We start from the raw sequence: 12,568 nt of genomic DNA, 5'->3' as shown, positions 1-12,568 counted from the left end.
GGCTCATTTGTTGTGGTCTCTTGTCATTCACACAGAACAATAAACCGTGCCAGCCGACATGAGTTTTACAAACGGCAAAGCTTTGTCTTAAGCAGAAACGTGCCTCTACTCCGCGCTGCATTCTCAGACCAGTGTGATGCGTTCGCGAGCGTCAGAAAGCTATGGTGCATTAAGGAGCATGGGACATTTCTAATTTACAATAATTTTTTTTTTACAAGTAACAATTAAATAACTTGAACAACTGGTATAAATGAATGATGATAAAGGAATTTATTTAACATGTTTTGGGACAGTTTGTATTCAGACGTTTTAAGAAAACATTAAAGCATTTTATGTATTGTTTATTAATTTATTTTATATTAATACTTAATCTCCTCCTTTTCCTGTCAAATCCTGCCTCAAGCATTTCGCTGGCTCTCCTTTTTATTGTAAACATTGTAATGTAACGAGAGTTCAGGGACATCCTACAATCAGGCTTAGGCTACTGGAGGACATCAGGGTCAGTTTTTCTCACTCTACTGATTTCTACTGTTCTCCAGTTTTGCATTGCATTGCATTGCATTGAAATGAAAGTCACATTTCCTACCACAGTTGTTTGCTGCTTCTCCACCGAAGCCAGGCCTGCAAGCTCTCCACCATCAGCCATCACTTATCAGTTACCCTCCTTCACTGCCTCGAATTTTAGTCATACTCAAAAACTGGTATTTGAAAGAATAATTAATTTCATTATTATTTTCTGTTTAAATATCCAGTCATATTCACTGAATTAGAACATCTTTTTAAAATGTTTTTTAGTCTGAAAATGAAAAGTACCTTTTGAAATTAACCTTAATGCAGGTACCAAACTTGTCCTTAAACCACAATAATTGTATTCATTTTACTACTATAATGTACTATTTTAATCTTAAATCTTATTTTTATTAGTTGGGATGGCTGCCAGCACAACACTGCATTATGTCCTCGTGACAGAAATCATCGCTAGAAAAATGCATTATCATCATTCAACAATGCTTACTGAAAAAGACGTACTTCGTTCCTGCACTTCCTATACTGTCCATGATGGGCGCTGTGTATTATTCAGAGCAGACAACAAGCAGTACTCTTTGAGTTCCGGGTGAGAGGTGAACTCCTCCATCTTGTTGCTGCCATTGCTTGTAGTGCTGTGCTGCCGTTTTTCCTAAATTACTGAAGGATATTATTGAATCAAGTCCATTAACCGGAAGAGGGACAAACGAGGACCAACAGAACGCAGCAGTAGGGACCTGAAGCTTGAGGGTGACAACTTGCGAAATTCCGCACGGACCAAAACAGACTGGGTTGGAGAGGAGGATTACGAGCGGAGTGAGAAGTTGGTAGGAGCTGAGAATTGTTTGGCGGATTGCATAAACTGTACATTGAATGTAGCTTTATGGCTTCCACATCAGGTGGAAATAGTGGAGAAGAAATGGAGTGGATGATGTCTAGGTCTGCAAGGAGAAAGCGAGAAATGAGGCAAAGACAGGAAAGAGATAGAAGTTGGTCAGATGGGAGTGAGATTAGAGAGGAAAGAAGTAAAAAGACAAAAACAAATACAAGCCCGGGAAAACAAGTGCAGGGAGAGAGAGCAAATGGGGAGGAGGAGTGGAAAGTTACAGTCGAGTTCAAAGAAGAGGGAGGACATTTACATCCGGTTAAACTAACTAAAGCAATAGAGAAAGAAATTGGACAAATCAAGTCAGCCAGGATTATGAATAATAGAAAGATATTAATTTATGCTGTTAGTAAAAAACAACAAGAACACATTCTCAAAATGACAAATTTGGTAGGTGAGAGAGTCAAAACATTCATACCTGGCGCAGCTGCAAGATTAAGAGGAGTGATTACAGGTGTTCCCATTGACATGACAGTTGATGAAATCAAACAAGAGATTAAAGGAGGCAAAGTTGTTGAAGCTACAAGGATAAAACATAAAAGGGATGGAGTTGTTAAAGACACCATGGCAGTAATATTGCAGTTTGAGAATGTTGTACCAGAATCTGTGCAGATTGGCTATATAAACTTCAGGGTCAGAGAATACATTCCCAATCCAATAAGATGTTATATTTGTCAGAGAATGGGTCATGTAGCAAAGGAATGCAAAGGGAAAATAAGGTGTGCAAGATGTGGAGGTTCGCATTAGTATGGAAAATGTGAGAAAGACGCCAAAGTTAAGTGCTGTAATTGTGGAGGAGAACACAGTGCAGCATATGGTGGGTGCATAGTACAGAGGGAAGCAAGGCAAGCACAAAGAATAAAAATATCAGAGAAGGTGTCATATGCTGAGGCATTAAGGAAAGTTAGAAAAGAAAGTATAAATAACTTGGGAAATAAAGAAACAATTCAAGAAGTTTTAAATCAGGAAAATAAATCACAAAGAAAGGAAAAGCAAACCATTGTCAGTTCAACAGATGAAAGTAATGTATGTAAACACAAATGTAATGTGGATAAAAATACAATGGTGGTGAAAAAAGATAATTTTGTGGCATTTATCTGTCACATTATAAATGTTACAGTGCAAATGAAGAAGAAAAGTGATAAAATCAAAACGGTTGTAGAAGCAGCAGGAAGGTTTCTAGACATGAAAGAGGTCCAAGCAGATCAAATACACAAACTTCTGAGTACAGTTGGAAATGATCAAGAAAAGGATTAAAAAAAAAAAAAAAAATGGTCATACATATTCTTCAATGGAATGCTAGGAGTCTTATAGTAAATGGTCAAGAATTAAAAAAATATATACATAAATTAGAAATAGTTTCAGATGTTATTTGTGTTCAGGAAACTTGGTTAAAACCATCTTTGGATTTTAAAATTCCTGGTTACAGTTCTGTAAGAAGAGATAGGAGAAACAACAGTAATGGAGGAGGTTGTGCAACTTTCATTAAAGATGGATTGGCATATAGAGAACATCAAGTTCCTGGGCAGTATGAATGTGTAAGTGTAGAAATATTTAATTTGGAAAAAATTGGTAATATTAGGATTTTCAACTACTATAATCCATGTAAAAAGTTGGAAAGTGAGGTATTTAATAAAATTTCAGGATCAATAACGAGAAGAGAAGTTTGGTGTGGGGATTTCAATGCACATAATAGCCTATGGGGAAGCAGACAGACGGATAATAATGGTAAAATAGTGGAATAAATAATGGATGAAAGGTCACTGGTGTGTCTTAATAATGGAAAAGGAACAAGAATTGACATATATAAAGGTACTTTGTCATGTCTTGACTTAACATTAGTATCCAATTCGATAGTTAGTTCTTGTAATTGGGGTGTGAGGGAAGAATCCACAATAGGAAGTGATCACTATCCTGTTAGTACAATCATTAAAGATAAATTATTTAAACAAGATGAATTAAAAATAATAAGATGGTGTTTTAATAAAGCTAAGTGGCAAATTTTTTAAACAATATGTGAGCAAACAAGTCATTTAGTAACATTAAAAGGAAATATAGATTAGTGTACTAAACAGGTAACGGAACATATACTTAATGCTGCAGAAATAAGTATTCCAAAAACAATTATTAAAGGGAAGAAAAAAAATTGTGCCATGGTGGAATGAGGATTGTAGCAGAGTGATTAAAGAACGAAATAAAGCTTTTAAAAATCTACAGAAAAATTTAACAGGAGAAAATCTTATTAAATATAAGAAGAAAAGGGCAGAGGCTCGTAAAATAATCAAAGAGGCTAAGAAGGAAACTTGGAGAAATTATTGTTCTTCCATAGGAGCAGAAGTAAAACTACAAAATGTTTGGAAAATGTTTAAGAAAATGGGTGGGAATAGAAGTCAAGTTAAAATTCCAGCATTGGTTAGAGGTCAAGAAATTGTGGTATTAAATAAAGATAAGGCAGATGTTTTGGGTGAGGCTTTTGCAGCAGTGCATAGTGGGGAGCATTTAGGAAATATACATAGAAATCAAAAAGAACAAAAATTAAAAGAATATAATGATATCTATAAAAAGAAAGATAGATCGGTTTCAGCATTAGATGAAGAAATAAGTATGAATGAAATAAAAACAGTTATTAAAGATACTGGATATTCAGCTCCAGGGGAGGATAATTTATGCTATGCAATGTTTAGAAGGTTACCGGAAGCAACATTAAAATTAATATTACAATTTTTTAATAAAATTTGGAGAGAAGGTGAAGTTCCAAAGAAATGGAAAACTGCAATAATCCTCCCATTTAATAAACCAGGAAAAGATTCTTCAGATCCAAATAATTACAGACCAATAGCATTGACATCTCACTTATGTAAATGGATGGAGAAAATATTAGTAAAAAGATTGGGGTATATGTTAGAGCAGAGGCAGATAATAAGTAGTTATCAATGTGGATTCAGAACAGGAAAGTCTACTATGGATGCATTAGTGAGAATTAGTAATGATATAGAAAAAGGATTAAAAATGAAAGAATTGATAATAGCAGTATTCTTTGACATTGAAAAAGCGTATGACTCAATGTGGAGGGAAGGTTTATTGATAAAGTTGGAAAATATGGGAATAGGGGGAAGAATGTATAACTGGATAGCAAGTTTCTTTGCAGAAAGGAAAATTAGAGTTAAAGTTGGGGATGAATACTCAAGAGATTTTAAAGTAGAAAACGGCACTCCTCAAGGAAGTGTAATTAGTCCTTTACTTTTTAACATTATGATTAATGATATATTCTTAAATCTAGATGAATGCATTAAATCAGCACTTTATGCAGATGATGGAGCTATATGGATGAGGGGAAGGAATGTCCCACATTTAGCTAAAAATATTAAAAGAGCTGTTAATAAAATAGAAAAATGGTCATACGAATGGGGATTTAAATTGTCGGTAAGTAAATCCTGTTATATGATTTTTACTAATAAAAGGAATATTGATATAGGAGAGATAAAGTTATATGATCAACCTATAAAAAGAGTAGATGAATTCAAATATTTAGGATTATGGCTAGATAGTTCATATACATGGAAAACGCATATTAAGCAGCTAGAAACAAAATGTAAGAAAGTAATAAATCTCATGAAAGCAGTGGCTGGGAATGATTGGGGGGCTGATAAGCAGTCATTATTGAATATATATAGAGCTCTTATGAGATCAGCAATAGATTATGGTTGTATAGTATATGAAGCAGCAGCAAAAACATCATTACAAATTGTAGATAAATTACAATATAGGGCATTAAGATTAGCTACTGGAGCAACGAAGACTACTCCTATTAACGCTCTTTTAGTAGAGGCTGGAGATACTCCGTTAGAAATAAGACGGGTCAGAATATCACTGTCATATTGGATCAGAGTTAAAAGCAGTAGTGAAGGAAATCCAGCAAAAAGCATAATAAAGAATTGTTGGGAATATTCTAAATTCACAAGAAAGGGATTTGGATGGAATGTGAATGAATGGGCAAAAATGTACGAGCTGGAGGATAAGACATTCTCACAAAATAATCCAATTAGTGCTGTACCACCATGGTTGTTTCCAGAAACAAAAGTTGATTTAAAAATACATGAAATGAAAAGAGAATGGAAACATAATGAAGTTGGGGTTAAATCTAGCATATATATCAGACAATCGTTTTATAGTTTTTTAAAAATATACACAGACGGGTCAAAAAATTCAAAGGGAAATGTGGGTATAGGGATATTTATCCCAGAGTTTAATATTTGTATATGTGAAAGATTAACAGACCTTTTATCTATATACACAGCAGAAATGGTTGCAATTATTTTTAGTTTACAGTGGGTGGAGGAGGTTAGACCGGATAGGGTGGTAATTTGTACAGATTCAAAAGCTGCAATAGAAAGCATTCATTCAGGAGGAAATAGTAGGAAAGACCTGGTAATAGAAATTTATCAGAGTTTATATAGGTTATATAGGTATGGAATAGAGGTTCAGTTCTGTTGGGTACCAGCACATGAAGGGGTGAAAGGAAATGAAACAGCAGACAAGCTAGCAAAAAAGGCTTTAGGAAAGCAGAATAAAGATCAGATTTCATTTGGGAAAGGGGAAGGTAAATCAATAATTAAAAAGAAAGAAACAGAAATATGGCAAAAAATATGGGATGAAGATGAGAAAGGAAGAAGATTATATAGGGTTCAAAAATCTGTAATATGGAAAAATTATGGAAAAAGAAGCAGAAGGGAAGAGATAATTTTTACTAGACTAAGAACTGGACACACATACTTGAATGAGTTTTTGTATATAATAGGGAAGAGAAATAATGATATATGTGAGGGTTGTGCAGAAAAAGAAAATGTGGATCATGTTTTGATGAATTGTATTAAATATGCAATGGAAAGAGAGAGGATGAGGAAAGTAATTATGGAAACAGGGAGAGATTGGAGTATTAAAGGAATTTTAGGGACAGATGGAGATAGGGAAGAAAATATGGAAATTAATAAAGCATTGTTTTTATTTTTACATAACAAAAAATAAAAAAATAGAATATAGTAGGTGGAACCATAGAGCTACACACTCATGTACAGTAGGTGGCGGTATGCACCTATAAGTTGTTTGCAATCCGCCAATAAAAGGAAAAGAAGAAGAAGAAGTCCATTAACCCAGACGAAGGGTTCCATTGGGTGTTTTCCTTGCAACTACGTGATGGTGAGTCGTTTATTTAATGTCGGTTTTATATTATGGTAGAAATGCGGTGGCTAGGCTACGCCACTGAGCTATATGCTAAACGTATTGGCATCTTAAAAATGGTCTTATAAGCTTAAAAGATCATTCTACTATTGTTGATTTTGTGGCCGAATACAAGATATGTTCTCAAAGCGTTAAATAAGCCCTTTGATTTTTCAACATTTTGTCTTTTAAGGACAATTTTAAGTTACTTTTCATTAAATTTGTCAATGACCTTTGGAAGTCTGGAGGGATGGCAGTAAAAGCCTAACAGCAGCGCGATCTCTCCTCCGCTACAGCGCCGGTAAAGAGCTGCGTGAAGCTGACACCCCACCCACAGAAAAAACTCAGTTAAATAGACGGAATGGTTAGTGCTTCGTTTGTGCAGGTTTGTGCCGTTAAAATTAGCGTTTGTGCTGTTTTGGTTTTGAAGATATTAAAGAATATTTGTTAAGGTCATCCAGAGTTCACCATCTCCCCATTTTGCTTCGAATCCGATCAAACTGGGCTACTTTTTTTAGTGCTTCGTTTGTGCAGGTTTGTGCCGTTAAAATTAACGTTTGTGCTACTTTGGTTTCGGAGATATGAATTTTAATTTCAGCCGATGACGTCATCCCAGATCGCCGCTTCAAAGTGCTACGTTTTTCTTTCTTTGCTGGTGCTGAGCTGGATCCAAAGCAAACCACAGTGGGCTACTTTTTCAACACGCAGTGACCATTTCGAAGAAGAATGTTTTGAACATGACATGAGAGTGAGGATTTTCGGTAAGTTGATTTCTCCTCCACTGCAGCGCCGGTAAAGCCGTGCTGCAGCGGAGAGCGTGCGCGCGCACACACACATATAAACTGTAAGACCCGACAGAGTTTGCCCTGGAAATAAGTACGGCTGGATTCCGTCAAAAGTCCGGTTTCTGTAAAGAAATTCTTCTAAAAAATCCATATCGCTATCAGATGATGATAGCTCCTCGCAAGGACGTGAAGAGACCGTTGGAGGGGCAGGTGCTCAAACTTAAAAGAGGGCACATGGGGCACGGATTTAAAACACGATACAGAAACATACCTTGCTATACAACCGGCTGAACTGTACCAACCCTTACTATAAAGAATGTAACATGGAATCAAGGGCGTACGTTTGATTTGAACTTTGGTAGGGACACTATTGGTCCAAAGCTTCATTGGTCCTACACAATATGCATGCTCCTATTTTTTGATGTTTGATTTGAGCATTAGGATGCATTTTGCCTGTCTAAAAAGAAAAGGTAGCATTATTTGCTACATTTATACAAATTTTATAAGCACGACACACACTAGATGCTGTTTGTTTATCTTTAAAGCATCACAGGATCTGATCAATGTCGAATTGGGACTTTTTCCCACTTTGAAAAAGTTTGCATTTGAACTTACCAGCAACAGAGACAGATGGTATACGTGCCTATTAAACCAAATATATTCAAAATATGTCTGTTGTCTAGATATATCCTGTATTTTATTTTGAAGATATAGAAATGTGCAGAGATAAACCCCACCCTTATTCTTTTTTTTAAATCCAAGAAACTCTGTCAGCATCATAAAACACAGCAAAATTATACATTCAAGGGACTGCAAATAAATGTATTGTATTTACTTTGCACTGGAAGTAGAAGTGTCACTGACAGCATTTCAAATTTTAAATTCAAACTTCAACAAATGTACAACTGCACTGTAGTTACTCTCTTTAGCCCATTTCATGTAATTTATCTTAACATTCCAAACACATTTCTTACATCATATATCTGAAGGGTAGATAACAGCTTCTCCTTACCTACATCCTCTCAGACAACTAATTATTTCCCTAACAATAGTGAGATTTCAATGTTTAAATGTGCAGCAAATCTTAATACATAAGGAGCATGGAGGACCCACTGTACTTTAAGTAAGATTAGTGACACTAAAACTGATCTGTTACATGAGTGGTTGTCCATTTCATCATTGAAATGAGAACATATTAATATACTATTGGGATATACTAGTAAGACTATTAAAGAACAGCAGATTAATCTTTAAGATATGTAAAGGCCTATATTAAATTAATTTTGCAACCACATCAATAGATTAAATAATTTTTTCTTTTTGTCTTATTAAAATTGGTGGGGGTGTCGGCGACGTTGCAGCGTAAACAGGGGCGTAATGCAGCCGCTGTCGGGTGAACATTATTGCACACTGATGGCGCTAAGAAAACTAAAATGATGCGGCGTGCTGCTGCTGCAGCGCATTGACTCTGCTTCTCCCGGCACCGTCTAGTGATCACCACCTCCCCTCCGCCGCTATTTAAGTAGAACAATGACCGGTGCAAAATTAAGTTCTATTTACCGAAGATGAAGTGTAGACTGCACATTCTGTCGTAGTATGATGGCTCCCACAGTCCATTGAGATTGTCTGCCTGCATCCTTTTCATGGATATTATTAATTTCTTTCTTCTTTCCTCGTCCTTTGGTAAACAACAGAAACGTACATCCGACAATTTGGAATGCCTCTGTGTGCAACCGGGAGCACAACAAGTCGTAGACATTGTTTAGATTCCAAAAATAAACTAACTAAAAGTATGTTCTAAATCACCCGTTTTGTAATGATAGTAGATGGGAACAGTTCTGCTTTTGCCTACCTGCGGGACCCGGATGTAGCGCGGACGTCACGCATGACGTCACACGTGAACTGGTCTATAGTGCATTGTGACAAACAGAGCGTTGGGACCACAGACATATATACGTAGACGCGTCATAGGGCGCAGGTTCGCACGTCAACGTCACCGCCATATTGTATGTGGCAGAAAAAAGTTGAGTTCTGTTATTGTGAACGTGGATCAGAGAAGATGCCTCATTCCTGTGCTGCAATAAATACACACACACACACACATATATATATATATATATATATATATATATATATATATATATATATATATATAGTGTGTCTATGTGTTATGAATATAAGGATCAATTTGGTAAATCTAAATTTGGTAAGTCTTCATTATTTCTTTTTTTTTTTTTTTTTTGTCCTTCAAGATATTTATTTCTAACCTGACAACAGCCCGCTGCATGTCGCTCCGCCTAGCTCCGCTCACATACATCTGGGACACCGCGATAGGAATTGCCTTTACTGAAGGCTGGGCCTTATCAAAACTCCTTGCATATGATTGGATAAGCCACTTGTCTGTCATGTTTATCGACGTGCTATTTTAACCACTCACACCGAAGCTAACCCGTGACGCTGATGAGACCGACGCAGGAAAAAAAAACTTTTTTTATTTTTTTTATGTGTTTGCGGCTCTAGTGGCACGCATTTTATTGACAGTGAGCTGACAGGAAGAGGGGGGAAGACAGGCGGCAAAGCGCCGCGGGTCGGAGTCAATCCCGGGCCGACCGCGTTGAGGACGAAAGGCCTCCTAATATGGTTCCCGCTAACTGCTCCGGTGTGCCCCGGAAATCAAAACTTGCCAAATCTGGTCGGGAGAAGGGCGAAAACATGGTTTCCACCAACAAAAGCCTTCAGAGCTTTCTCCGATGTTCTTTTAATGAAACAATATCAGATAGATTGGACAACACAGAAGAAATAGCAGCATCAATGCTAACGCTTGCTTCCTCGATGCGAGCCGCCATTGTTGTTGGAATCTCACGGTAACTTCTCCACTACGTCACATCCAGGAAACACCCGCCCTGCGTCCTGATTGGCCAGACCATAAATTTGGTTGGGGAAATCACTTTCAATGAGCGGTGTCCCAGATGTATGTGAGTGGAGCTAGGCGGAGCGAGACATACAGCTGGCTGTTGTCAGGTTAATTTATTTCAGCTTGGGTTGGAACCACATCCAAGAAAGCGTCTTTACGATTAACCATTATGAGCTCCACAAATCGTTCCTGAATACATAATTTAAGATTGCCAGACTAAATACAACATCATGCAAACCTACTGTTTTCTGGTTACACACAATTAGCAAAGCGATGGTCCACAATGTTGAAACACACAATATATATTTGATGACCAGTTTTCTTTTACTGTTTTATTTCCCTTAAACATTCACACTCAGAAATCCACCCACACAACAGACATTCATCAAAGTCTTAAAATGTGCTAATGTAGCAGAAGGTTTGAGGTCGGCTCTTCTCTTCCTCCCAGTCCAGTTTCAGGTGTCAGAAGTTATGCTAGAGCCATTTTTGCTAACAGTTGTTCATAAAGCCGCTGCTTTCTTCTCCTTGTAAGTCGCCATCATCTTCTTGATTTCTGCTATGGCCTTTCCTGGGTTGAGACCCTTGGAGCAAGTCTTGGTGCAGTTCATGATAGTGTGGCAGCGGTACAGGGAGAAGGGGTCCTGAAGTTTAGACAATCACTCCTCGGTGAAGTCGTCACGGGAGTCTATCATCCACCGGTATGCCTGCATGAGGACAGCAGGTCCCAGGTATTTGTCTCCATTCCACCAGTAGCTCGGACAGCTGGTGCTGCAGCAGGCACAGAGGATGCACTCGTACAAGCCGTCCAGTTTCTGCCTGTCCTCCACTGACTGCAAATACTGCTCCTTCCCCTCCTTAGTGCCATCCTTCTTCTTCAGGTAAGGCTCGATGGATTTGTACTGTGCGTAAAAGTTGCTCATATCAGGCACTAGATCTTTGACGACGTACATGTGTGGCAAGGGGTAGATTTTAGTGGGTTTGCTGGTATTCACGTCAATTTTATTAAGGCACGCCAGTGTGTTGCCCCCGTTTATGTTCATGGCACATGAGCCGCAGATACCTTCACGGCAGGAACGTCTGAACGTGAGCGTGGGGTCCATTTCATTCTTGATCTTGATGAGGGCGTCCAGAACCACTGGGCCACATGTGTTCAGGTCTACTTCGTACGTCTGCATGCGGGGTTTGTCTCCCGGGGTGTCTGGATCCCAGCGGTAGACCTGGAACTTCTTCATCCTGGGTTCAGGAGCCGGAGCGGCAGCAGTCTGAGTGTAGCGCACCATCACCATCATGCCAGAATTCCTAAAACCCAGAACATTTCGGCTGAAGCAAACCAGGGACATCGTTGCTGGCTGTGCGGACTAACACTAATTAACAGTGGCCTGTGTGTGTCTGTGTACTGCAGCGATAACTGCTCACTTATTGTCCTACCGGCAGTGAAAGCAGCCTGACTCTGACGGTCTTCATTATTTCATAAAAACCGTGTCACATGTGAACCTTTAGGAACAGACTTTTTGGGTGAGTATTGAAGAGGTAAAATTAATAATATGAGGAAAAAAGTCCTAGGTCAATAGGACAAAGTATAAATAAACAAACAAACACAAAGTGATAATGTTATGATAAAAACATCATAATATGAGAATTAAAGGGGAATTATTTCCAGAATAATCACAGTTTGCAGAATTATTTCACTCCTGGAGTAATAGGGTCTACCCCCACAAACTATATATCAAAACGTGCGTCACGATGCCGTGTGCTATTTGTACTTCACGCCATTTCCAGTTACCATGGCAACGGAATTAGCGACAAACCACTATTGCCTGTTTAAAGTTTGTTCTGTTTTTTTCAGTTAAGAAATATGTTGTCAGTATACTGATGTCTGTTTATTTGTATACATGACAATGGTAACTAGTACAAGGTTTAACGTGCAAAATGTATAACCATACAAACATGTTAAAGAAAATTGAGCAAAAGGAAAACATTTACTCCTAAACAGTGCCCCAGCAACAGCAAGAACTAGATTCTTTGTGAGAATTGGCAAGAATCTATTCAATAAATTGGGGAAAGCTTCCCAATGAGAAGACTAAACACAGAGTTGGTGGATAAAGACCACCTACATACCAGGTATGGACTTATAATGTGGAGTACTCTGTGTCAGGACCCTCCAAACCAGAGTCAATGTCAGAAGTGCCTTTTTGGGGCTAAAGACAAAATAACCAAATCTGTTGACCTGTGATCAACAGT

The 12,568-nt window shown here is 37.9% G+C and overlaps 1 protein-coding gene and 1 pseudogene across 1 annotated transcript; one reads left to right on the top strand and one right to left on the bottom strand.

Annotated features, from left to right (window-relative positions):
* The first annotated feature begins 1,109 nt into the window (after positions 1–1,109).
* LOC118559100 lies at positions 1,110–6,486 on the top strand. Its single transcript, XM_036129828.1, has 2 exons — positions 1,110–4,239; positions 4,445–6,486. Exon 2 carries the CDS (start codon positions 4,475–4,477, stop codon positions 6,434–6,436), a length of 1,962 nt encoding a protein of 653 aa, XP_035985721.1. The 5' UTR covers positions 1,110–4,239; positions 4,445–4,474; the 3' UTR covers positions 6,437–6,486.
* Positions 6,487–10,644: 4,158 nt separating this feature from the next.
* Positions 10,645–11,795, bottom strand: LOC118559098 (annotated as a pseudogene).
* Between the last annotated feature and the right edge of the window lie 773 nt (positions 11,796–12,568).

This window comes from Fundulus heteroclitus, unplaced genomic scaffold (assembly GCF_011125445.2).
Source record: "Fundulus heteroclitus isolate FHET01 unplaced genomic scaffold, MU-UCD_Fhet_4.1 scaffold_221, whole genome shotgun sequence".
In the NCBI taxonomy this organism is placed as follows: domain Eukaryota; kingdom Metazoa; phylum Chordata; class Actinopteri; order Cyprinodontiformes; family Fundulidae; genus Fundulus; species Fundulus heteroclitus.
This window is presented reverse-complemented; position numbering and strand designations above follow the sequence as displayed.